General features: G+C 40.6%; 1 protein-coding gene and 1 long non-coding RNA gene across 2 annotated transcripts; one reads left to right on the forward strand and one right to left on the reverse strand.

The window, feature by feature from the left end:
- On the reverse strand, window positions 1-27,681 carry LOC119485451 (general transcription factor 3C polypeptide 1). Its single transcript, XM_037765077.1, has 40 exons — window positions 27,220-27,681; window positions 25,389-25,598; window positions 25,028-25,204; window positions 24,772-24,915; window positions 22,428-22,527; window positions 22,218-22,341; window positions 21,279-21,458; window positions 20,596-20,711; window positions 19,821-19,873; window positions 19,370-19,728; window positions 17,718-17,786; window positions 17,335-17,465; window positions 17,101-17,225; window positions 15,977-16,130; window positions 15,383-15,486; window positions 14,516-14,625; window positions 13,593-13,952; window positions 13,198-13,343; window positions 12,138-12,235; window positions 11,931-12,027; window positions 11,252-11,435; window positions 11,044-11,137; window positions 10,764-10,896; window positions 10,581-10,668; window positions 10,221-10,282; window positions 9,605-9,713; window positions 9,363-9,505; window positions 8,345-8,487; window positions 8,175-8,259; window positions 7,957-8,069; window positions 7,788-7,847; window positions 7,608-7,701; window positions 6,263-6,432; window positions 4,984-5,655; window positions 4,333-4,472; window positions 3,075-3,179; window positions 2,696-2,985; window positions 901-1,628; window positions 619-805; window positions 1-458 (listed from the first exon to the last, which is right to left on the reverse strand). The coding sequence occupies exons 1-40, from the start codon at window positions 27,438-27,440 to the stop codon at window positions 243-245; spliced, it is 6,894 nt and encodes a 2,297-aa protein (XP_037621005.1). The 5' UTR covers window positions 27,441-27,681; the 3' UTR covers window positions 1-242.
- On the forward strand, window positions 18,240-18,552 carry LOC119485458. Its single transcript, XR_005206273.1, has 2 exons — window positions 18,240-18,399; window positions 18,489-18,552. It is a non-coding gene; the product is annotated as an uncharacterized LOC119485458 (long non-coding RNA).
- Window positions 27,682-27,950: the final 269 nt, after the last annotated feature.

Raw genomic sequence — 27,950 nt, forward strand, 5'->3', positions numbered from 1 at the left:
TGTAATGTAATACACTTTTATTAATAATTTCAAAGCTATTCAGCATACAAAAAAGGAACACAGACTTATTCATTTTAATTCAAAGACAAAAAATGACAAAAAAAAAAAAATACATCCTTGTTCTGTAAAACCAGAAGTGAAATCTGTCAAAGAACCTGATGACATGAAACATTTTGTAAAATTAAACTTGAAAAGCCTCATGATGTACCCAACGTGATAGCAGGTAAGGTCCATGATTACTTTCACGGGAGGCAGTAGTTCCAGTGACGTTCGTTGGGTAACATCTGGCCGAGCCGCAGGCAGCAGCTGATGGTGGGCTCGTAATACACCGCGTCTGGTTCCTCAATCTTCGCTTTGGTCTCGCTGCTTGTCTGGTACACAGAGCGGCGGGCGAACAGCGAGGGTTTAGGAGCTTTAACCAGAGTTTTCTTCGTCACACAGCCCATGTCCATGAGCGCCTGTGGAAGAGACGGGGGTAAAGGGTAATGTATCAGCCATAAGAGAACCTACTGTTAGTGTAAAATGTTCATATGTAAATCACTTATGAATAAAAACTGGAGACGAATTTATCAGCTGATACCCAGGTGAGCTTATGTATGCGGGAGTATTTCTGTTTACCTGCACCAGCTCCAGCACCGCCATTGGCTGCAACACATTTTGGTAATGTTCCACCAGCGTCTGCTGCGTGAGTCCGGGTCGGTGCATGATGTGGTACAGAATGGCCTCCAGCATGCCTTTACACACCTGCCGGTTCAGATTGCCGTCGACCATGCGCCACGGCCGGCTGATGAAACTCACGTTCACACTGTGTGGATTAGAGGTTGGTGAAAGAGATGACACACAGGAAAGGGAAGTACATGATTAACTGCAATTAGACGATTAGTCATAATCTGCACTTACTCATTATCAGCTGTTGATGGAGAGCACGCTTCTTCCTCTCTTTCATCGTCTCTACTGTCCGCTCTGCATCTACGAAGTCTCCTTTTCAGGGTCTCCTGCCCTGTCTCCTGCCCTGTCTCCTGCCCTGCCTCCTGCCCTGTCTCCTGCCCTGTCTCCTGCCCTGCCTCCTGCCCTGCCTCCTGCCCTGCCTCCTGCCCTGCCTCCTGCCCTGTCTCCTGCCCTGCCTCCTGCCCTGTCTCCTGCCCTGCCTCCTGCCCTGCCTCCTGCCCTGCCTCCTGCCCTGCCTCCTGCCCTGCCTCCTGCTCTCTTTCCTCTTCCGGCTGCATCGGCTTTCCTCCCTCCCCTTCCAAGTTCAACAATTTGTCTCCACTTCCCTCACCTTCCCTCTCTTTCTGCTTTTCCAGCTGCTCTTCTTCATTCAGTTTCTCTCTTGTTACATCACTCGGCAACCCCTCTACGTCCCGTCTTTCCTCGCCTTCTTGTTTGTCCATAGACGATTTTTTGGCTGGCGGTTCCCCGGCCCCGGGTCGGACATCTCGCCTGGGTCTCTTGCGCATGAAGGGGATGTTGTGATCTTTCTCCAAAAAGGGGAGTCTGTCAGATGTGAAGCGTGACTGGGACCATTGCTTGGTGTTTACGGTCAGCAGCCACGGATCGGCGTGCTGCATGAGCACCCAACGGACGCCCAAACTCCCGACTTTTAACACCTGGCCTTCTTCTTGTAACTCCTGCAGCAAAATGGGAAAATTAAAGATCAGGCAGACGAACAGAAGAAGTAGAAACAGGGAAACTGATCGTTCACTAAACCCGTCAGTAAACAGCAAGTGTACAATCATAGACTATTGACTGTAACTAGACAGAGAGTTGCTCATGTTTGCTAATACTTTTGGACTGTCTTTGACCATAGGAGTAACATGAATGAATTTTGAAAATGGGTGTAGTTTCCCTTTAAGGTTAGGCATTGACCTCAAATGGTTAAAGTTAGGATAGGTTGTTAGGCAGCGAGTCTCGCAAGAGTTTTTGGAAGTTTTCGCTTTTTTGGGGTTACCTTCTAGACACAACCTGAGTTTGGCATATTGGTCGTCGTCATCTTGTTTTTGTGAAGCCAGAAGTGACCATAATTGGACAAGAGGGTGGCGATGGAAAGGGATATGCATTGCTACGCCTCCGCCACGTCCTAAAGCATACCCTACTTTATGGTCTATTTGACTCTAAATGGGACCATCATTTACTAAATGAACATCATGCTGTATTGAAGAAGACTTGAAACTAGCGATTGAGACCATAAACTCATGTTTATAATGTTTACTGAGGTAATAAAGTGAGAAGTAGGCTCATTTTCTCATAGACTTCTATACAATCAGACTTCTTTTTGCAACCAGAGGAGTCGCCCCCTGCTGGCTGTTAGAAAGAATGCAAGTTTAAGGCACTTCAGCATTGGCTTCACTTTTCAGACCTGGAGGCTACGTCCACTTCTTTTATTCAGTCAATGGGAAGAGGTTAATTTAGCTTAAACTAAGGCTATCTGTGGTGTTATCTCCCCAGCTAGCTTTCACTTGATTTAGCTCCCTTGCTTTAGCTGTCTCTCTCTGGCAGAGCACTCAGTAACTGCTTTGTTTTTAAGCTATATTTTGTAGTTACTGTACATTTTACATGCTGTTATCGCTGAAATTATATATTTCTATTGCATAATAATGTTTTTATATATTATATATAGTAAAACAGATGTCGTGACATGTTTTTGACCAAATATACCGTGTTTTGACTTTGCAGAACAGCCGTACGTGAATTTTACCTTCATGTATTGCTGCAGGCTCCTGGTGCGTCCAGACCGTGGCTCCTCCAGGTGTAGATGAGTCTTGTAGAGATCGTGTGTATCCAAACCATTCTCACCAGCTGCATTTAAGCTCCTCCTGAGCTGAGCACACGCGTCAATGTCCTGAGGAGTGTATCCTCTTTGCTGAACCAAACGGCTCTCACACTCCTTCACACTGTTTGGAGAGGATGAGGAGGAGCGGGTGGAGTAGGTGAGGATGGAGGGCAGCAGGGACGGACCACATTTAGTCAAGTCCAGTGGTGGAGAGTCTAGAAAGGAAGAAAAAAGGAAATAAAGTATCACTTTCTGCAGATGAAACAGAGTTTGTTCGTGTCTTACATGCGTTGTTAATACTTACCGTCCATGCTGAACACGTTGTGAGCAGGTGTGTTGCGTAGTTGCAGCCTCATAATACACGACTCCACCACGATGTTATCAGTGGTGTTGAGGTTACGGATTTTGACTAGAAACAAAATCACAATGTTCACACAAAATCTTCACATTTAAGGAGCTAAAACAGAAGATTGTTTGGCATTTTTGCTTGATAAACGACTGACTAATCGAATAATCCAGTGGTTCCCAACCTTTTTCTTTAAGGGACCCCTTAAACTGAGGATGCTGACTAAGTGACATTTTATGGATATTTCATATTATAGTCAACACATAACAATAATAGAACAGAACAACTGATAAACTGTAAAATTAACCCAAATATTGAACGCAATAACTACAGGAAGTTTGTGTGAAACGAGAAATTGGGATGAATGAGCAGATTATTTCCTGTGAATATAGCACCAGAGATGAGTTTCCCTGTTATGTTTAGGGATTGTGTGGGTTTTCTTCTCCCTGACGCTTGGCCATTGTTCTATTAGCTCTTTTGTTGAGTTTATATCTTAAGTAATAATCCAACTATCTATTACTTTTCTTCACAGAAATCGTCAAAATGTATAGATATTTCTTAAAATTTGACTCCCCTTAAAATCAAGAAGGCCTCGCGTCCCCTGGTGAAGCTTTGGCGACCCCTAGTGGGGATCTGGACCCACAGATTGGGAACCAGTGGACTAATCAATTAAGTCGCCATTCGTCTGAGCTCTAAATCTAAATACAGAAAAAATATTTATCTGTAAATGAAAGACTTTTTATAAACTTTTTTGGCTAAGTTTGTATCCAAGTCAAATTTACGTTTCAATATTTTGGGTTTTGTTCCTGTAAATAAACTATGGAGCTTAATAATAGCTTGTTTCAAAACGTTTTACATTTACTGTTGTCTTTTACTATAAATGTAAAGTGTATTGAGACACTTGTGATTGTGCACTTTAAATTAACTTACAAAAAAAACGGGATTATCTTGTTTAATATGTTTTAATATGTTTTAATATCGTCCTTGTGAGAAAATGAAAAACTAAAACCATTTGTACTATTACACAAAAACTCATTGTTGCTAAATTAAATTTCTACTCTCTTTAACCCAGTGCAAAGTGATTCAAATGATGTTGCTAAAAACCCAACTTTACTTTCTGCCATCCACCAGAGACAAGCGGGACAAATGGACACATTACCTCTGCAGAAAACAATAATCTAAGAAAAGTAAGTGAGTGAAAAAATTCAAACTCTACCTATTCCAGGAAAGCAGTATCCGCGCATCATCAGGTAGTTGGTGTGAGACGCCTGATGTGCCTTCACTTCTAGTTTTTTTCTCCCCTCAAACTCCTCACCGTCCTCTTCATCATCGTCCTCTTCTTCCAGAGCTGCCATACTGAAAAGCCAGTTTACCTCAACATTATTATATTTTTAACAACATGAACAACTCCACACATTGAAAACTTTCAAGGAGAAGGAGGAGAAGGAAGGGAAGGAGGAGAAGAAGCAGAAATAGAAAGAGAAAGAGAAAGAGAAAGAAGGAGAAGGAGAAGAAGAAGAAGAAGAAGAAAGAGAAAGAGAAAGAGAAAGAGAAAAAGAAAGAGAAGGAAAAGGAGAAGGAGAAGAAGAAAGAGAAATAGAAAGAGAAAGAGAAAGAGAAAGGGAAAGAGAAAGAGAAAGAGAAGGAGAAGGAGAAGGAGAAGGAGAAGGAGAAGGAGAAGGAGAAGGAGAAGGAGAAGGAGAAGGAGAAGGAGAAAGAGAAAGAGAAAGAGAAAGAGAAAGAGAAAGAGAAGGAGAAGAAGAAGAAGAAGAAGAAGAAGAAGAAGAAGAAGAAGAAGAAGAAGAAGAAGAAGAAGAAGAAAGAGAAAGTAACATGTAGTGATGTTCGCACACAGATTACAACTCACTTCTTGACTACATCGTTGTCCACCAGGTTGCTGTCCACCACCACCATCTGTTTAGGTATGGACATGTAGACACTCAGCAGGCCCAGAGACATCAGGCCGAGAGAGACCACACAGGCTCCACCTGGAGAGTCCATAGAGAACCGCATCATGTCCGACACATCTGGAGGCTCCTCTGGAGCTCGAGCTGCTGCGTTTGAGGCAGCAGCCTCTTCTGGTGGCTCTTCTTTGGGCAGGTGATCGTCAGTCTGCTCTCTGCTGGATGGATCTTCACCACAACCAGCTGTGAGGCAATCTTCTGGGTCTTTCTGTTCATCCGCTTTGCTCGTCGCCTCAGCCTTGTCGTCGTTCACCTCCTTCAGCTTCTCCTCTCCTTCCATTTTACTTTGGTCGTTCTCTCCTTCCTTTGAGGACTCACTGTTTTCCTTCTCTGGTTGTATCTCTGGTTCACTCACTGCTGGTCTTCCTCCGTCTTCTTTCTTTTTGCTTTGTTTTTTTGTCCTCTCTGACCCCGCTCTTTTCTCAATCACATCCTCGCCGTTCTCTGACCTGTTCTCGGTTTCATGGTAGAACGCAGTGACGGGTCGGTCGTCTTCCATCTTGTTGTTAATTAGACTCCTCAAGAAGCGGAAGGAATCGGTGCACAGCGAGTGAGGAAAACGCCACGAAAAACACCTGTCAGGAAGGAGTAAGAGAGGCGTGGTCAATTTTTTTTAGAAGACTTACTTTTTCACCAAATATTCACACAAAACTAAACTCAGGAACGACAACAGAAGTTAAAAAGTTCCTTTAGGGAACTCATGTTTGTGTTTCTAACACATGGTATTGAGGAGGGAAATAAAAATATATAAATAAATAAATAAATACATACATTTAAAAATGAATAAATATATATATTTTTCAAATGTATGTAAAAGAAATTACAATAAATAAATAAATAGGGGAATTATTACAAAGGTAAATAAATAAAGAAGGAAATTAAAACAAAAATATCTATATATGTCACATTTTTATCAATTAATTAATGCTTACATTTAGTTTCAATATTATTTCTGGAACATTTTATGGCATAACAGGACTGCAAATGAATAGTAGCTCTAATCTACAGTAACTCTGGCACAACACATCAATATAACATTTAGTCCCGCACACGGTCCCTTAAAAATAAATAAGCAGTACTTTGCAAGCTACAACGATACACTGTGGCCTTGTATGTTTTGTAAAAGAGATGATATATACTAGAATACTAATACAAGTAATGAGAGTATTGACAGTAATATACCTGTAGTAGGACTGGGACAGCTGGTAGGACATGGGCAGGATGGGCAGCGCTCGGTTCTTCTTCGGCCCAAACTGATTGATACGCCGGCGGTTGACCAGACCCCTCTTCCTGCACTGTATGAACACCTGGCACAGCAGCTCCTGGTTGTACTTACTGTACATGTGGAAGGTCTGAGAAAGAAGAAAGATGATAATCAGAGGTTTGTGTGTGTTTAGAATCTGCGAGTGTGGAACGGTAAAAGGAAACGGGGACAAATGGACACCTTTAAAAAGCAGCTTAAGACCCACCTGTGTAGAATTTGTGTAATTTCTTATTTATTTCTATTTAATGGCTAAACTTAAGAAGTGTTACTACAGTTCTTAAGTTTGTATTTTATGTCTCTTACCTTTTTTTAAATTGTGCTGCTCTTGAAAGGCTCATTAGAACATGATGATAAGTATAATAGAAGTATATGATGGCCATTCCCATGCTCTAATCCCTCCTTAATTCCACATTAAGACACCAAGACCTTGAGGAACACCATAGAAAAGCAATGCTGTGATTTGGTATCAAAAACGTTTGACATTTGGAGATTTCTGCAAGAATTGCAGAATCTTTGGCGATTGGGTAGCGAGCACTTCAGTTCTGTAAAACTGCTCAGAAACCCCCTTATTGTCAATCTACCTAGGAAAGCCATCCATCCTCTGAATGCTCTAGGTCTGTAGTTTGTGGCTGTAAAGCTTCATGAGGCTGTGATTATCCTAGAGGTCACCACAGGTCATTTTATACAGTGAGGTCAAGTTTCAAAATATTGATCTCACTATATGAAATGGCTACTATGGAGACTAACATCATCACACATGAATACAATTGGCCTCATTGGATCCAGAAGAGTCTCAGCTTTACAGTGATATTAATAATTATAATTTATGTAATTCCAGACTGTTTAGGGACCCCTGTATGCAGAAATATTCAAATATACCATTTTTAGAATAGGCGAAAATAACACTATTATACTGCATTAAAAAAAACTGCATGTTTTTGCCCAAAACTGCATGTGATTATCATAATCATAATTTTCATTCACATGTCTTGAGGTCAAAGGTCAAGGGGCCCTTTTGAAAATGGCCAAGCTAGTTTTTCCTCGCCAACATTTTACTTAAGTTTGGAGCGTTATTTATTTATCTATTTTTTGTTTTTCCCCAAAAAGCTAGAATGACATGGTAGGTACCAGTGGATTCCCTAGGGGTTTCTAGTTTCATATGATATCAGTATCTTCAGTCTAGCTTTAAACCCTCTGAAAGACACAGCAAGCCGTCGGATTTTTAAGAGGTTAATGAACAAGAGGAATTAAAGAAGGCCGTACCTGAAAGGATCTAGACGACTTCATCTGACAGTTGGTCATGGCCAGAGTGCTCTGGATCAAGTTATGCAACACTATGGCATGAATATCATCTGTGCTGCAATAGACACAAACACAAACAATTAACTTCTACCATAACAATTCAAATTTATTCAGCAGAAGAAAATCTAACTGAATCCTCACCAGGTGAGAGTGTCTGTCGATGACACCCGGTTTCCATGTTCTATTGCCGAAACCTTGAACCTGCAACACACATATGCAGCGTTACATTACAAACTACACTCAGCTTCTGGTTGCGGCCATCACCGCTGGTTTCTAGTCAGAACGTCAAAACTCCTTCTCGTCTTCTTACCGTGAGAAGAGCTGCTGTTTTGAGTCGGATATGATCATATCACGAGCAAGAAGAACAGAGCTGAACTTCTGTCTGAGCAGCCGCGTATATTCAGAGAACGATTTTCCACAATCCTAAAACAACACAGGCAGAAAGTTCATATAAGAATTAATAATAAGTCAACTTCAAGCTTTTAGAAACAAAAATAGAGCGACAATAACACCAACAAAACAACACACATCTGCACTGTCTGGATCAGCAGGCTTCTTCTCCTCCAACAGACTCATCAGAGGTTTGTCCTGGTACACCTCAGCCAGACAGATCCTGCAACACACAGTTGATGAATACAACTTCAGGTTTATGTGGAATATAATGTATAAATGCAGGTGTTTTTATTACGTGCACCTACCTGTAGTTCAGAAGCGTCTGAGGATTTTTGAGGATGTATCGTGTGCGACGCCCGACAGCGACGGATGTTTTATCCATCGCTATCTCAAACTCTGCGTGGAGCAGGTCTCTCACCACACAGTACGGTACGAATGGCCTTTTTAACTGCAACACATTAACAATACGCTGTGATGTTTTGATCCAAACAAGTACAAACCACTGCTCATAATTTAAGACTAGGGCTGGGCGATATGACCAAAATCTTTCATATCTCGATAACAATATATACATCAGACTGGCACATACGGGTACTTCGCAAAAAGTCAAGGCCGCGCCCCCTTTTGGGGGAAAGAAAACCGTAGATCCCATAGACATCAACACGTGTGTTTGGATTGTAATTTTGACAAGTTTGTATCGCATTCATCTCTTGTTATACAAACGTTTGTTTTATACACATGTCTAATAATTATTTTGCGACCTTGCCCGAACCTGAGTGTTTGCGATAACTTCATAAATTATGGTTGAAAGCCGTCATGTCCTTTCAGTCTTCCCGCCGTCCAACACAGTGGCGGGATATTGTTTATCCGGACTTCTATACATATTTGATTGAATCACGTTCGGCTAAGTGTTGTTTGTGAATAACCAGCCTGTTAATAGACAACTATTCTTCTCCTATAGGCTGAGATTCAGTTGGAGACGACAGTCTGATGCTGCTACAACGTTAATGTGTAACTGTATTACTGCAGCAGCCTCACACTCAAACTAACGGTAACTAGCCATGCTAGTCACTGTCACAAGCATCATTTAGTGATTTATTACACTGACAGTGAATATTAACGTATCGTATGTGCCTCAAATCTCAGTGTGAAAGCCTCGGTATTTGTTTTTGAATTACTTGATAATTTGACCTCTAAAAATTATTCAAATACCCCCCCCTCAAAAAAAACACTCTGGTTTAATTGGCCATACTCACTAGACATACGCCCACGAATAGGTTGGGGATCACCATATTAGACACCACTTCATGTATTTGTGTGTACCTTGCTGTTGAGCAGATGTGCGGCCACGCTGCAGAGCATCATCAGAGAGTCTTCCTGTATAGACCAGCAAACTCTCTGTCGGGTCATCATTTTCAAAGCTCGGTGGTCCGCCTCGTCGTGAGCAGGGGTGCGTTTCTTTGGCTCTTTAAATACACAAAGAAATACAAAAAAAACACACAATCAGACAGGTGCACAGTCTGTCAGCTGTCCATCTTTAGTCCATTTTTAAGCTCATGTTGTACCTTTCTTCTTCTTGCGTGGGGCCTTGACAACCTCCTTTTTGCTTCTCTTCCTCTTCTGTTTCTTTCCTCCGACCACCTTCTGGTTTCTGGAAGCGGGCTCAAAATCCACCTGGTTACAAACACACAACAACAGTTTGTATTGTTTGCATCCTGAACCTGTTTGTGGTTTAACTGTGAATGAAGCATTTTGAAAATGATATCTTCAGTGGAAATAGCTCCAGTAACGTTGCCATCATCATCTGTAATAGGTTAATACTACACATATCAACAAGAAGCCTACTGAGTTTAAAGGGTAACGTAATTTTTTTTCAACCTGGACCCTATGTTTCCATGTTTTTGTGTCTAGGTGACTAATGAGGACAACAATTTCTGATGTAATCACTCAGGGCAACTCCTCACCGTCATTTTACATCCACTAAAAGTGCTTGTTTTTGCCAATGATAACACTCAAATTGGTAATATAAGTGTCTAACAGCATTATGGAAAGGACCCTACAGAGAAATAAAACATTATTCCTACCTTTCACTTGATTTGTATTGTCTAACTAATAAACTGGCAACTAGGTCTATACAAAGATAATGAAATAATAATAAAATCAAATTGATTGAACTCATACCTCAATAGTTTCTGTCATCAGTGATCGCTTGGCAGTCAGATATCGAGGTGTAGTAGTTCCTCCTGTTACACACAGATGTATAAAAAGTATATTATTGATGAGTAGGAGCTCTGTGACAGTGTGCTAGTAAACATGAAGCAGAGGGAGTAAGACCCTAAAAGCTCCAACATAAGTAGGGAAGCACACATCCGACTTTTTCAGTACCAATACCGATACTGATACCTGGGCTTTGGGTATCGGCCGATACCGAGTACCGATCCGATACCAATCTTTAATTAATAAGCTGTACGCCTCACTGTGTGGAAGTGACTGGGATCATTCTAAATGAATATATTCATTATGTTTCAAGCAGCAACTCACCAGCTTTAAGTGCAATCCTGAGAGCATTTCTACTCAGCAGGCTCTTTAGTCGGATTTTATTCTCCGCCGCCTCTAAACCACTCGGGATCTAAAACACAAAACAGATACATGAGGACAAACATTAGACCACATTCAATATTGTCTCTGTCTATTCACTACATGCACATACATACTGTTACATACCGTTTTGACCTTGAGAAGGTGATTTGTCCACAACCAGTTGCGTTTAAGATGAGCAAAGAACTCAGAGTCCAGACCTGCTGCTCCTTTACCGTCTCCTGGTATTGAGCCGTCGTCACACATTTCACGAGAGCCCCTGATACACATATACATCAGGGCTACTTTAACACACTGGTGACGAACTCTATTTGTACTTTTGTTTTGAATTTTGAATTTTAAATTTCAGCTTCTTTGAGTTACCTTATAAAAAGAGAAGAAGAACAGGCAGAGTGACTCCACTTACTTTAGCAGGTATGCCAGTCCCACAAACACGTTGCGTTCATGCACAAAGGAAGGATCAAATTCTGCATCTGCGTTTCTCTTATTGCGGATTACCCCTAAAAAATGCAAACAAAGAGAGGAGGGCACAACTTAAAAAAGTGAACATTATAATTTTCCATATGGTTGCCAGTGCTGTGTAATTCTGCTTTTGTCTGAGTGTGTTCATGTACCCAGTGGTGTATTGAGGCAGACACACATCAGGTCAAACCAGTAGTTTTCTACGTCTTCAGCGGTGTTCAATGTGTACTGGCGCCTCTCAAATGGTTTGTCAGGTGACTCTGTGACCAGCCAGTAGTGAGGCTCAGCGCTGACGGTGTCAACAATGGTGGCATTGCGCCTCAAGTACAGAAACACCTGGATTAGTGCAGATGTGGAGAACAAATATGAGACACATGAAAATAGAATTTACTTAAGTTTGACCAAGTAATAAACCTCTTTTCCCTGATGTAACTTTGATGCTTTATTTAAAACACATGCTGTTAATACTCCCAATTCATTCATAGCTAAATCTACAGATACTGATAGCCCCTGTGCTTTGTGGTGAAGTGCCCATTAAATTGTTTTTTACTCCAGTAAATGATGTGTGCATGTTACTTGTACTGTATGTTTGTATAGCTGCTCTACTTATGTATTAAAAAGGGGAAAAAAGATGCTGTAAATGCTTAAAAATGTTAAATTTAGCATGTAAAATCAGGGATAACATTTGTCTTCTGTCCTTCTTTCAAACTTTATGATGATATTTTTCTATTTTGATGCAAACGATAAATTAAATTCTGTGTTTTCTGAGTGGATCAGAGCAGCAGTCAGATGATGAAGCTCTTTTCTCTCTGTGATGTGGTTGCTGTGTACCTGATCTTTCTCCTTGAACTTCTCCACAGGACCAAACTGCATCAGACCCATGTAGGTCAACTTCTGCAGGTTCTCGTGAAATGAGAAGATGTATTTCCTGACGTAAAGAACCCAAAAATACTCCATTTAGATTCAACAGTTATGATGCTTTACAGAAAGAGCGCAAGAAAGGAAGAAAGAAAGAAAGAAAGAAAGAAAGAAAGTCACCGTTTAAAGAGCAGCTGTCTTCTCATTCTGGCGGGCAGCGATCTGATAAGATGGTGTTGCTTCACAGGGTCGTTGAGATAATCCTCCAGTCCTTCCACCTGTCGACACAAGTCAGCAAATATGTTTTTATGTACTGAATGTGTCTTTAATGTGTTGCAAGCTGTACTATAAGAAATCAACAAGTTCTCATAAATGTCCAAATGTACAACTTATGAGGCAATCTACATTCAATTTATCAAGTCCACCTATATGCCTATTATTTTGTCCCAATCTCATCTCAATACAGTTTAACAGCAGAACAAACTACAACTTCCAAAATCATCATAAAGTTGAATCAACACCTCTAAAACAGTTTAAACAAAAGCTGAAAATGATCAATTTCATGAAGGATTTATTGCAGTAATGTTGTATCAGACTACAGTAGTTTAAGGTTGACTTTGTGAATTTCTTTAGTTGCAGTGACAAAAAGTGCTCAACTTAAGTTACAGTGAATTCACTCGACACTGCAAGGAAACAGTTTATTAATTATCTATTTTGTTTCTTATTTTTGCAGCGCTCAGTTAAAAGTAATTGCACCAGAGTTAGCTAGTAGTTTATTTACATCTTTTGTCCCTGGGCAGGTAGACAAAAAAAACGACAGAAGAACAGAAACACTACATAAAACAACACAATACATAAAAGTCCATCAGTGTGAGATAATAAATAGAATCAGTATGATAAATACAATAAATACAAGGCAATCATTGGCGGTGACACTTTTGTGCTGACTTTAGTTTTAAACACTGCAAAGCTTCCTGAGTCTCTGATGTTTGTGGATATGTAATTCCTCTTCTCCACTACTTCAACTGAAAAAGCAGATTGAAGTCGGTGTGTATCTTGTATATCTGATCTGATTTGAAAGAGGATAGACGAGTATTTATAACCACTACAGAATATCTGGCACAGATGAGGATCAGCTCACCATAAGAGAAAATATTTTTCCCCACAGTTCACAGAAGGTAAGTGAGATGAACTGTATAACATCCTTTTAAGAAAAACAGGACAAACATAGTTTTCTCACCTTGTAATTGATCTGTATGACCTGAATGAAGATGGAGAGAGGAAGGCAGAGGAGCAGGTCGCCGACCATCGCCCAGCCGCTGCCAAACTCCTTGTGTACACGGACAGGAGGCACGAATTTCTTCCATGACTCTTCATGAGCGTACACTATCAGAGACGGGGAGAAGATTACAGAAACATCAAGGTGGTTAGTTGGGAAAAACTCTCCTACCCTTTAAGTGTCCAAATAATTAAAATAACTGCAATATGCGTATGTACATGAACGTAAATATAAAACAGTATGCAGAACTCATGCATTGGTTTTGACGGAGTTATAAGAAACGAAATGGGCGGCTCATTTAAAATAGACACAAACATTTTACTACAGTAGAGTTCCCACACAGGATGCTCTCTCACCTTTCCAGTCAGACTGAAAGCGACGAGGTGTCGACTTCTCTTTCAGCTCCTCCTCTTCATCACTTGATGATAATGTCACATCCAAGTTAGACAATGCAGAATCTGCAGTTTGTTGGTCCGCAGAGCCGGAGGCATCTTTTTCAGACGACTGCGTTTGTCCGTTTGTGTTTGTGGAGTCTTTCACGTGTTTGGCGTCGGGATCAGAGCTGTGTAGGTCTGCTGGCGTTTGACTGGTCGAGTGGGAGTCGGTGGAGTTGTGTCTGTTCGGGTGTCCGTATATCAGGTACCAGAGGAAGTTATGAACGAGACGCAGGCGATGCATCTTAGGCTGGAAGCCAAAGGTCTTCCCCAATCCCCGGACTATAAGACAAAGAACAAAACAATGAATGGTGGACAAAGATTTAGAGGCAGGGTCTGAAATTAACTTTTTCACTGCCTGCCACTGTGGTAGGTAAGTATTATTTTTTGCCTGCCACTCAGAAATTGTATCTGCCACTTTTGAAATCTATGCACTAAATGAAGAAAAAACATTTAGATCTGATGTCATTCAATGTTCGGCATATTTTACATGAAAAACATTATACGCATGGTAAATTACAGTGTTTGAATTACACCGTAGCTTCTGGGAGAGCCCTGTTTTTCGGGGGTGGGAGGGTACTGTACACACTACTGTAATGTACTGTACTTTGCTATTGTCATATATATATAGTGGTTATTTGCATAAAAACACACAATTCAAATGATTTTAATTATTTAAAAATCTTGGCATCCGTAGTTTTAATGATGTATTATAAGCTGCTTAGAGCTAGCGATAGGAAGTTAAACAGGTCATAATTCTCTCTCTATTATCTATTTCATATTGCTGTGAGACCAAAGTATGTCCTCCCATTTTACAGCTCTTCTAGCATACTGTGAAACAGAACCTGTTGTGGGCTTGAACTCGTCAGATTTGCTCTTCTCTCTCTTCAGGCCTTTAGAAGGGCTGCCGGTCATATCCTCGTGTTCTCTGGCTTTCTCTTCAGCGTGCTGCAGACTGAGGGACAGAGAGGAAGACCAAAGTCAAGTCAAGTCAAACTTTATTTGTATAGCACATTTAAAAACTCAAGGTGTCAAGCTCAACTTAATCAAACGCCGGCGAGGAGAAGTGGATCTTCAGCAGCGACTGAAATGTTTTAATATGAAAAGGTAAGCTGTTCCAGAGATTAGGGGCGGTCACTGCAAAAGCTCGGTCGTCCCTGTTTTTGAGTCTAGTTCTGGGGACATCCAGGTAGCATCTGATTGGTTGACCTCAGTGCTCTAACTGGAGTATGAAGGTGCAATAGTTCTGCTAGATAAGGTGGTGCCATTTAAAACCTTAAAAACAAGCGATAAAATCTTAAAATCAATCCTGAAACGGACAGGAAGCCAGTGGAGGGAGGCCAGAACTGGTGATATGTGATCATGTTTTCTTTTTCCAGTCAGAAGACAACCAGCTGCATTTTGCACTAACTGCAGCCGGCGAAGACACGACTGTTCTAAACCCACATACAAAGAATTACAGTAGTCTTCACCTCGGCTAAAAGTCGTAACTGGAAAAAGCTGGTTTTGACAGAAGACAGCTGAACAGAGGCTTGATCAGGAGACAAGATACAAGACATGCTCGATAATAAAGACTAATTATTAATCAGGATTGAGGCAGAGCACTGAAAACTGACAAAATCAAGTATAGTCAAAAGAATCACGCAGTTTGGGAAAATCAGACATACCGTATTCCTCACTGACGTATTTTAGAGTATTTGGTTTGTACTCACCGTACAGCTGTGTAGGAGCTGGAGATTCTGAAGCGGACCTGTTCAATGATTCGGTTCACCATTTCATCGTTGGGCTGAATGGACGGATGAACGACCATCTCAAGCTGCAAGAAGAAGACCATCAGACAGCGTTAGTATCTCTTTTCTAGTAGTGTTGTCAAAAATATATCGAATTAACGATACATATTGATACTGACAGTTTCAGTACTCATTTTCTGCCCAATCGGTACACGGGTACCAGCTGCGCTTTCTGCTCCATCTCCTCTCCACACACTGCTATTTATCTTTTTTTGTTTTTATCTAAATTTTGATTCCCTCAATATTGTATCAATGTTGAACTAAAATGCAATAATGTATCATTTTTTCCCCTTGGTCCAGACCAAATGAACCCAACTACAGGTGTGAAAGCACCCTTCATAACTCATTTGATAAACAAGACTGTAAGAGGCCGTCACTATAAAAGATGTAATAGCCCTATATTATGTGTTGTCAGTAGTTTTATTTGCAGTGGATGCGATCAAAGAGCAAACAACTTCCAAATGACTACAGGCTTGTAAATATAATTAACCACCAAGGTGTGACGTGTGCATTTACATTCTTGGTGATCCCGTCCTGTATGATGGTGGTCTTGTAAACCTTCAGTATGCCTTCTCTAGACAGACTGTCGACGAGACGTAGAATAGTCTTCCTGCAACACTTTGAGCTGACTCCGTCCTGCTTCTCGTCATCATTGATTATCTTCTGTAGCCTGGAGACAGACGGCACGTTGACATTTTACTTCCCTCTCTTACTGTGATAAAATGCTTTGAAATTAAAGGGATAGTTCAGGTGTTTTGAAGTGGGGTCGTATGAGGTACTTATCTATAGTCAGTGTATTACCTACAGTAGATGGCGGTCGGCACGGCCCCAGTTTGGAGAAACAGACAGGAGTACCAGCACAGGAGCAAAGCATTGTACTGCCGGGGATCAGCAAAATGTATTTTAGACCTAAAAAAAATCGTTATCAGTTTAAGTGTATGCTATATTTAGAATATTTTCACCGTTTTATCTTGCTGTCAGAGTCCTTTCCGATGGGCTAATGAAGCTGTTACATCCATCTATGTTCTCTTCAAAGCCACCAGATTCCTTTGAAAAAAATTAATAATGAATTTGAAAATAATTTTACCTCGCAAAACACGAACTACTGGTCTACTGCTACCTCAATTGGTTAGTATGTTTGTGTTATTTTGTGACTTTGGTGAATCCGAACTAACCCTTTAAAACACCAAAAGGTCACGCAGTAACACAAACAAACTAACTAATGATCGAGGCAGCGGTAAACCAGCAACTCCCGTATTCTGCGATGTAAAATTACTGTTTTTGTCAAAGGAGTCTGGTGGCTTTGAAGAGAGCACAGATAACGGCTTCAGTTCTCCATCAGTAAGGGCTGTCTGACGGGAAGGTAAAGCAGTGAAAATATTCAAAATATAGAGTACACTTAAACTTATATTTTTTTTTTAGGTAGCCTTTCTTTTAGGTGGTTAAAATACGTTTTGCTGACACCCCCGTCCACAGCAGTACATTGCTTTGCTCCCGTGCTGGTACTCCTGTCTGTTTCTCCAAATGTCACCAAACGTCTACTGTAGGTAATACACGGACTATGGTTAAGTAGCTCGAACAACCCCACTTCAAAACACCCAAACTATCCCTGTAACTGATAACATTTAAGGCAAACTGACGGGAAAAGACCCTCGATGATTCTGAGGTTCTGGACCGCTTCAATGATCAGGTTCCTCCTCCTCAACAGGCGGTACGTCTCATGAGACCTCTCCACATACCATCTGGACTTTTTACGCGGCGGGGCCTGAGGGAGACGGATTGAACCGTTAATTATAACACTCATCTATTGATCTCAAACAGCTGGAACAAAACAGTGAAAAACAACAACACTGAAAGCAATCCATCAGACTGACCGGCTTGCAAACATCTTTAACAACCACAATGTTGTTGTCCGTTGGGCTATTGGGTTCATCCAACGCCTCACTCTGAAGCAAAGTGCTGGCAGGACTTGAGTTGGATTCTTCCTCCTCACCTCCAGCTTGTTCTGATAGAAGAGACAGTCTGGATTAAATATGATTGAACAGAACAAAGGAAACACACTTAGGAGTGACGACTCTTTCCGCTGCCCCAAAATGGCAAACAAAATCAGTTAAGGTTTAAGATTAGCTAATTCTCAGTTTGTACTGTCGACAGCGAGACGGAGAACAAAATGAAAACATTATTTTTCCTTTAAAGTTTGTCTGTTGCTGGAGTGTAGATGAAGTGAAGTGTGTTGAGGCCCATTTCTGCAAATTACCTGCTCTGGGAGTGGATGCTGACTCAGGTGTCATGCTGGACGTGGATTTGCTGCTGGCTGGAGTTTCACCTGAGTGATGACAGAAATTAGAGAAGTGGGACAACATAAAGAACTCTAACTGTAATAAATAAACCCGTTTTTGTATTTTTTAGGGGGATTCAGGGTCATTAGGGGGAGATAGCAGGTCAACAGTAGATGTCACATAGAAGTGGTGTACATCAAGTTGTTCTAGTCATAAATCAGAAATAAATAATAAATAAATTAAAATAAATTGTGAACGTGTATAAGGGCTTAGACCATTATGATAGAAGTATATGATGGCCATTCCCATTTTCTATTATGTCTCATAAGCAATTTTTTGGGTTGATACCTGTTAAATCACAAGTCTCTAACCCACCTGCAGGCATGGTATAGAATGCCACTCTTGATTAAACCACTCCCCCTAGGTTGTATAAGTCCGCCCTCCAGGCCTGAACCCTCCCTTTTCCCTCCAAACAATTCCAGGCAGAACAAAGAGGGAGTGATGTGAGTTTAATGTGGCTTTTGTGCCTTTATAATTTATTTGGTTGAAATGAGATATATATTGTTTGAAAGTTAACAGATTGTTTTGTGTTACGTTAGATACCTGAGTTTAATATGTGAAGGAGAAAAGGCAAATTCCAGATTGTGGATGCATAAAGATGTAAGTTAAAATGAACTTATTTATTAATTGTAATCTGTATTATATTTATGAGATTTATAATATCATCTGTTAATGTCTTTTCTTAATAGAAAAAATCATCCACCAACTGCCATCCAACTTCACACCTTGACTTTAATAAATTGTTGGAACGGCTCCCTGGATCCTGTGTTTAAATGTGCACCACATCAGATGTTTTATGAACTAACGCCACCACAAGCAAGATAGCTTCTTCAATACCATTTGTTACACAGATTTGGTGCTAAATTTAAAAAAAAATGTACCACTTGAGAATTGATAAAAAATGACCGATAATCCCTCGAAAATACCACATTATGACACCAAGACCTTGAGGAACACCATAGAAAAAGCCAGGCTGTGATTTGGGATCAAATGGAGATTTTGGAGATTTCTGCAAGAATTTCATTTTTCGGTGACTGGATGGCGAGCACTTCTGTTGTGTAAACTGCTCAGAAACCCTCTTATTGTCAATCTACCTAGGAAAGCCATCCATCCTCTGAATGCTCCAAATCTGTAGTTTGTGGCTGTAAAATTTCATGAGGCTGTGATTATCCCATAGAACCCATTTTAATTTAATATCTTTAGGTCAGAGGTCAAGGGACCCCTTTGAAAATGGCCATGTCAGCTTTTCCTCGCCAAAATTTAGCCTAACTACATGGCGTTATTTAGCGTTCTTCCCGACATGCTAGCACAAATGGATTTCTCAGATTTTTCTAGGTTCATATGATAGCAGTACATTCACTCTAGCTCTAAAACTGAGCCTGCTACCGCCTCCGAAACAAGTAAAGTCGCCTGAGGGAGCCTGGCGCCCGAAAGGAGAGGAAGAGGTTAAACCAATACTTTGGTTATCACAGGTCACAGTCAGGATGTGAATTTTGGTTTCCTTTTCTGTTGGCTGTCCTTTTTAAGTATTATCTATTGTGAAATGTGCAATAGTTCAATGAGTACTCACATTCAGCTGGTGTAGGTTGTACGATGGGGATCTCAGGTTGTGTCTGATTAGTCTTCACACTGCTTTTCGTCTTTCTTTTTGCTCCTGACTTTCCTCCCTCTCCATCCAACCCTTCATTTGCTGTATTCACCTCTTCATCACCACACATCTGCCCGGCCTCCTCTGCATCCTTGTCTCCTCCTCCGCCTGCTTTTCGGATCTTCTTTCCTGCACGAGCTTTTGCCGTTTTCTTAGAGGTTGATGGTGTTTTAGGGGTGGGAGGTGCAGCGTCTGATATCTGTGGTGCAGAAGAGTAGAGAAGCTTCTGCCGTTCCTGCTCCTTGGCAAACAGCTGGAGTTGATTGCTCACACCAACACACCTGTCAAGACAAGTGAGCAAAACAACATCTTTTAATATGATGTAGTGTTAAAGTGAGAATTTAGAAATCTACACTCGTTTATAGATACCCACGTATGGCTGATGAATTTTGTCGTCCTCTGCCGACCCTCGTCCACCATGAATCCCTGCAGGTTGAAAGACATCGCACACATTAAAATGTGTGACCAGAAAAATGGAAACATCTTTACAATTTAACACAATATGGAATAAAATAACTCTGAATTAAAAACTGCATTTCATTAAAATTCTCTATTTTTGTATAAACTACTCAGTTCTCTGGTAAATTTTTGGGTTGTACTGGACCACATTATAAAACGAGAGTGTTTCCTATATTTTGTCCACCTCATCTATGGAGGGGCAAAACACTTTACAATATAATACAATCTAATACAAGTTACCAAAGCAAACAAACACCATTTTCCACTCAAACGAACACTTTATCTGACGCCGAACAATCTTTCATTGATTCAACCAGTGTTGAAGCAGAAGAGCAGTGTGGTGTTCATCGCAGAGGAAAGGTTTTCTTTGTAATGGTTGACCTCTGGTGGAGGTCACGTGGGCGGCAAGCCCAAACAAACACATCCAACAATTGTGAGTGTACTGCCAACATGACTGCATTCACAAACTAACTTCCCATTACATAAGACATGTTTCAATCTCTCTATCTGCACATTAACTATTCTAACAGACTTCAGTGGTTTAGACTTCACTGCATTTTGAAGCAGTTTTTGAACAGAAGAGGTAATACATACAAAAAAGTTATTTTTGTAGGGAGCAAATTCATTTTGGTGGCAAAATGGCAGATGTCTCTATCTGGGAAATGTTGTATTAACAGAGTAGGTCTTACCTTTATCACACCGTCCCTCTCCAGCCTTCGGCAGATCATACGAGATTCCAGCTTACCGACGTTCATCCTTAACCCGATACTACGCTGGGGGATTCCCTTTGTACCACAGGACAACACTGCATTACAACAACAAAAACACAGGCAAGAATTAAAAATAGAGGAATCTGCAAAGTACGTTATTTTTAGAGAATTATGGCGCAGTCAATAATTTCTTGGCATGTCTGTGTTGCGTCGTCTCTGTCCTCTTGAACATTGGATCTGAATAGAAACAATGGATTTGAGGGTAAAGGGCTGACTTTCAGCATTGATCTGAGGGTGAACAGAAGCCTTCTCATTGTCCTAATCTAGTCTTTACAAACTGGGGGGACTATGAGTAGCACTTTTCAGGCTTCATGGTTTTTCATCATTCACACGGCCGGCCTGGCTATGTCAACAAAGCGCAGAAATGCTCTGATTACAACACACACAGGGGGAGAGCGACTTTGTTCTCTGCTCAGGTGGACATTACTTCTCTATATCTTTACATAGCAAATACTTGTTTGCAAAATAACAAAAGAAAATGTGTCCAACTACATGAGGACAGCAGTGGAGAGTCTTATATAACAACATGAAGCCTTGCCAAAATAGTTGCCTGACACAATAAATCCCCGAGATCTGTTTTCCAGGACAGCGTTGAAACGAACCAATGTGATAGGCCTGCGACAGGACATCGTTCTCCATGATTCGCCCCTCTGAAAGGAGAGCTCTTCTTCTCCCTCCAGAGTCATCTTCATCATCCTCGTCCTCATCGTCGTCATCGTCAGCAACGCCCTTCCTCGTGTACGGCTTCAACAGTTTCACACAGCGAACGGTCACTTTATTCCCTGGAGAACAAAAAAAAGTGAAATGATGAAGCACATTTGTTAGAAATGTGGTGAATAATGCCACAAATAATCACCACAAATGTATAATATACATCAGTTAAATGTGTGTTTGCAGTGATTTTAGTATCTTTTAAATTTGTGAGAAAAAGAAAAACCTTAAACCAGCTTTTTCATAAGCTAGTAAGTGGACCTTTAAATAATATATTTTTTTGTCAAGATATTATTTTCATATCAAGGAATGAACTTTTGTGCTCATCATTTAATTTTTTATGCATAACATAAATAATAATAACATTATTTTAAAATATTCCTTTAGTAACTCATATTTCTGTCACAAAACTTGTGATTTTTATGAACTTTTTGTCATATCTCATATTAGACTACACCTATGCCAAACATACTTTTTGTTGTACAGCAGAGCAGCTGGCATGTTCTGTGCACCAAAGTAGAGCTGAATCTATCACCTGATTAATTGATTATTCAAACAACAGAAAGTGATCTGCAACTTTTTTAATGAAGTTAAGAATTTAAGTAACTTTTCAAGTAAAAATGCCAAAAAAAATCACAGGTTTCAGCTTTGCAAATGTGCGTTTCTTTGTTTTAAATTACAGTAAATTGAATATTTTCATACATATGTGAAAATATAGGCGACGTAAACACTCAAATACATCCGAATATAAACATATCTAAATACATACGTCTATACAAACATGTATGTAACTATATGCATAAGCACTGGTGCTTCAGAGGCACATTTACCTTTTTTGTTGGTGCAGGGCCCGGCGCCGGGATCCAAGTCCTCCAGAGGGTACTGGCAGTACTCAACCACCTTGGCAGTTCGCATGTATTGAAATACGCGCTTAAAAGTACGGTCATCCACATTCTGCAAGAATACACACACAGTTATTACCACAAACAGAAAGGCGAACACACACACAGACCAACAGAAGCTCACAGGGAGATACTCACACTGAGTTGTTCTTTGAGTGTGAGCAGAGTGGCGAACTGACCAGGCGACTGCTGGAGGAGGTTGGACACGTACTCCATCAGTAGGTCATACTTAGACCTCCTGAAACAGCAGAGGGGGTTAAGAGGAGTTTCTCCAGGACAGAAACAAAGACAAGAAGTGACAGAGGATACAGATAAAGGTGCTCCTAAATCTTAAAACTACATTTGTAAAAGCACAAACATTGGCTTTGCTCCTTCTGAACATTTTCAGTATTGCAAAGACTTGGTTAGCATGTCTGTGGTGGAGAAAAGACGCATTCAGCTGAAGACAAGTTGACTCTTTTCTCTCAAGTGAACTCAGATGAGAAGGGGACATGATTTCATCTTTTCATCATTTCTTAAAAATGAAGCACTGATGATGAGTCTAGTCATTAATTTTATCCAAGAAGCAGCTTCCCTTTTGTCCAATTCTGTAATGTACAGCTGTTTGCTTTGTGTCTCTATTGCTGTGTACTGTTTTGAAATATTTCCATGCTAGTGCCTGAATTTTGCTATCAATCATAGACTGTATATAAGAAGTGGACGTAGTCATCGTGACGTTATCCATTGGTTTGTGGACTGCTGTTTTGAAGCCTTGAGTTGGCATTTTAGACTTTGCCGTCTTAGTTTTTTGCAACCAGAAGTGATACGAGTACAAACGCTGATTGAGACATTTTTAGGTGACCAAAATGTTATAATTAACTCTCATAAACAGAAAACACACGGTGAAAGGGTTAAAGTTGTAAGACGAAAACACGGACAACTACCAGAACGGACAACGCCGTGGTAGCGACCTGTCAACCACAAGGTAGCCACGCCCTAAAACATAAAGCATTTATGGTCTATTTGACTCTAAATGGGACCATAATTTACTAAATGAACATCATGCTGTATTGAAGAAGACTTGAAACTAGTGATTGAGACCATAAACTCATGTTTACAATGTTTACTGAGGTATTAAATCAAGTGAGAAGTAGGGTCATTTTCTCATAGACTTCTATACAATCAGACTTCTTTTTGCAACCAGAGGAGTCGCCTCCTGCTGGCTATTAGAACGAATGCAAGTTTAAGGCATTTCAGCATTGACTTCACTTCTCAGACCCGGAGGTTGCCCACTGGTACCAATACAAAAAGGATACATTTTGGAAACCTTACTTTGACGTATATAAACATGTTTCTCTAGAGAACCCTTTGTTTTATTTGACAAAAGAAGCTATCGTTCTTAAATGTTAAATATTGCAGCAGCAGCCATGCATGAAGATTGCCTAAAAAAATCTAAAAGTAGCAAGACTTTTATTTGAATAAACACTGAATAAGTAAAGAAGATATCGAATCGCACCACCATACAATTGATTTAAACTAAATGCTTGTGTTGGCATGCTTAGTACAGTATGTTCACCATCTCAGTATAGCGTATTAGGATGCAGACATTTTCTAAATAGTACTAAACAGAAAGTAGCTGAGGCTGATGGGAATGTTTTTAGTTTTGCAAGTATTTGGTCATAAACATGATGGTGGCGCTATTGAGGTTTGATACCCAGCCCGAGACTTCACTGTACACAAATTAGACAGATTACAATAGCAGGTTAGGGAATGAGTCCTTACCCCAAGTGAAGGAGTTTAAGTATCTCGGGGTCTTGTTCGCGAGTGAGGGGACGATGGAACGTGAGATTGGTCGGAGAATCGGAGCAGCAGGGGCGGTATTGCATTCGCTTTACCGCACCGTTGTGACGAAAAGAGAGCTGAGCCGGAAGGCAAAGCTCTCGATCTACCGTTCAATCTTCGTTCCTACTCTCACCTATGGTCATGAGGGTTGGGTCATGACCGAAAGAACGAGGTCGCGGGTGCAAGCGGCCGAAATGGGTTTCCTCAGGAGGGTGGCTGGCGTCTCCCTTAGAGATAGGGTAAGAAGCTCAGTCATCCGTGAGGGACTCGGAGTAGAGTCCTTGCTCCTTTGCGTCGAAAGGAGCCAGTTGAGGTGGTTCGGGCATCTAGCACGGATGCCTCCTGGGCGCCTCCCTTGGGAGGTGTTCCAGGCACGACCAGCTGGGAGGAGACCACGGGGAAGACCCAGGACTAGGTGGAGAGATTATATCTCTACTCTGGCCTGGGAACGCCTCGGGATCCCCCAGTCAGAGCTGGTTAATGTGGCCCGGGAAAGGGAAGTTTGGGGTCCCTTGCTGGAGCTGTTGCCCCCGCGACCCGATCCCGGATAAGCGGTTGAAGATGGATGGATGGATGGACAATAGCAGGTTATTCAACCAATCACTTCTCTCTATGTGCACAACAGTAGGACAGTGTTGACACACAGACACCATAAACAGACCTGTTTACATGGAAGCGTTTGAGCAGCAGAAGAATGGAGTGTTGTTGTTGTCCTGAATTCACTCGAGTGACGTGAGACTGCATGCTGATGAGTCCATATTTGACAAGAGACTTCCTCATGTAGTGCAACTTTCGAGCATCGATCCTGTTGAAACAGAAGACTGGCTGTTACACAGTGAATATCTGAACCGCAGCTCGTGACACAGAGGAAACACGGAGCAGCAACGACGCCGTGATAAATGAGTGTGTACGCGTACTTGAAAGAGCATCCGTGCAAATCTCTCTGGAGCTCTCCTTGCCATCGAGCTCGGCCCACTCGTTCCAACACACAGTAAGAGTCGTCGTTCAGTTTCAAATCAGGATCGCTCTCGACACCAATCAGGGTCTTGAATCGCAGCGTCTGAGACGCCACAACAACAAGCTTTCGGCCATATCTGAGGAGTTAAGGGTTAGAGAGAAGGGGGGAATGAGACAAATGAACAGTTGCAATAAACTTTTCTAAAATGTAATTAACTGAATAACTTTTGTGGTCTAAGCTTAGATATTTGTATGTCTTAATTTTGAATTGAAAAATAATGTGAATGTGTGTTTACATACTACCAATGAAACTCTACTAACCTTTCCAAAGCCTCCTTCAAGCTGATTACTGGGGTGAAGGATTTGGAGCGGACATGCTTAGTGATGTCTGTCCTCTCTTTGAAGAGTGCACATGAGCCCTGTATCCCACTCTTGTTTTCTAGAATAATTTGGATCGGGTAGACGTCTTTCCGTGTGTCACAAAACTTCTGTGTTGTTTCAATGCCTGTTTCTGGGTCGATGTCTTTAAACCTGAAAACACACATATGCATGGAAACACAAACTCTACATCTGGGCAACAAAACTATAAAACAAAGAGGCAACTGGAACATACACAACGTCCTACAAATTACTTGATGTCTTTCTTAAACTTGACTTTGAACTCTCTAATGAAGAAAAATATTATATATACGTATATCAAAAACTTTTTACATAATGTTCCTTGTTACCTCACTTCAAGAGTGCAAAATGAAGTTTATGAAAAATAGCACAAAAAAACTCTTTTCCCACAAGATTTGTTAACCTGGCTTTAGGGATTTGCACATGAGCATTAGTGAGGTTGACGACTGATGTTGGGATTTAAAACCCTTTCTTAATCTGTTTCTTCTAGGGCTTTCACGTTTTAGTCGATTAGTTGACTAATCGTTCCTTTTGGTCTTAGTCGACTAAGATTCTTTTAGTCAATTAGTCATTTTTTTTAAGGCTTTTTTTAGGGCTGACCTGAATGCTTCGAAGCGTCAAAACTTTGACTGTTGCCATGGTAAACAACCTCCAAATCAGTAGTTTTTTCTTTTTTTATACAAGTATGTAATAATAAATTAGAAATCCCCAAATAGCCCATGAAATAAGGAATAATCCCACAGCATTATTCATATTCAACATTAATTATTATTAGTTATTCTCAGACGGATATTGCTGTTTGTTGTGTGTAGAGGTGCATATTTTGTTATACTTTGTTTAGCTCTTTTTTTTTTTTTTACTGTGTTAGATGATGCATCTTGTCTTTTGCACTATCCCCTTTGCTGCTGTACACTGCAAATTTCCGCACTGCGGGACTAATAAAGGAATATCTTATCTTATCTTATCTTACGTTATCTTATCTTATCTTAAACCAGTGGTTTTCAAAGTGGGGTCCCCCATAGGTCCTTGAGGGGGGTCCCAGCAAAAAGGGGAATCTTGAGTTTCACTATAACTCCATCCATAAGTAACACAATGACAGAATGTATGACTATTTTGGTCATGGGTTTCATACACTTTCTGTAATACCAGCATCTAAAAGTCAGTGGTCTAATGTGTGTCAGTTTAGTGTGCTGAAAACACCGGACACTGAGTACAAATATAACATCAATATCATGTGCAATACTACTTTTTACATTCACATGTGCAATATCACTGTTCATTGTTTGCAATATTAATGTCCAACATGTGCAATATTAGTTATTTTTCTGTTTGTTAGCTTACTTTACCTTTTTTATTTTACTTATCTTATCTTATTTACTCATTTTACTAAATGTATCTTATTTAATTGTTATTCTATTAGGCACTGGTGCTAGAAAAAGTACTTTTTTTATTTTATACACTTGAACTTGTTGTAATTTTGTTGTATTTTTGAGCAATTCTCTGGCACAAGAATTTCCTTCGGGATTAATAAAGTTCTATCTTATCTCATCTCATCTCATCTCATCTCATCTTTAGGGGTCCTTGATGTGAAAAGTTTGGGAACCACTCTATTAGACTGACTTAATTTTAGCTGAATGCACCTCATATACTGCCAACTGAGTGTGTTTTGAGTGTGTTTCTCTGGAAGAAAGTCCCACTACAGTGTGTACAGCAGGTGTGTGGATGATCTTAATAACCATAGCGACCCACTGACCTGTCTAACAGCAGCACGTCATCTCTCTCCTTCGGGAGTTGATAGACCTTCAGGTCGGTGTTGCTGATCAGATACCTCCAGAGGAGCTCCTTGGTGGAGTCGTCGAGCTTGAGGGGAAACTTGGGCTTCCTATCTTCTAGTCGGATCCACAGAGAGGAGATGGTTATCCCGTCCAGACCCTCCAGAGCCACTTCATCCTCAACGATACTGAACGCATCCATAGCAACCAGCAGCTACCATGCTAGCTTCACCATAACTAACAGCTAACTACAGCTTGTAGTTAAGCTCCAGGTTCATTAATTCACCTGATGTTAAACAAGATTATTCGCGTACTTATGTTCTTTCGGGTTAGAAGACTTAATGTTAATTAATTGTAAAAGATTAAGACAAACAATGGATGAGAACAAGCTTGTTTACAAAGTGCTTCCTCTAAAGCTACGTTCTCCAACTAGTGCGTCACAGTGTTACGTGCTTGCGTCACGTTCCAACTTTGACCTCACGTCGTAGTTACGTATTTTCAGAGAAACAACTAAAATCCACAAGGTGGAGCTCAAGAGCAGTTTCTGAATTATCATCATCTATCTATGCCATGGATGCATTAAAAAGAGATTATTTTATTGTTTTGAACAGACAACTTTGTTAGCTTTAACAGTGTCTACTTTATATATATATATATATATATATACGTATATATATATATATATATATATATATATATATATATATATTAT

Source organism: Sebastes umbrosus, chromosome 3 (genome assembly GCF_015220745.1).
Source record: "Sebastes umbrosus isolate fSebUmb1 chromosome 3, fSebUmb1.pri, whole genome shotgun sequence".
Classification (NCBI taxonomy): domain Eukaryota; kingdom Metazoa; phylum Chordata; class Actinopteri; order Perciformes; family Sebastidae; genus Sebastes; species Sebastes umbrosus.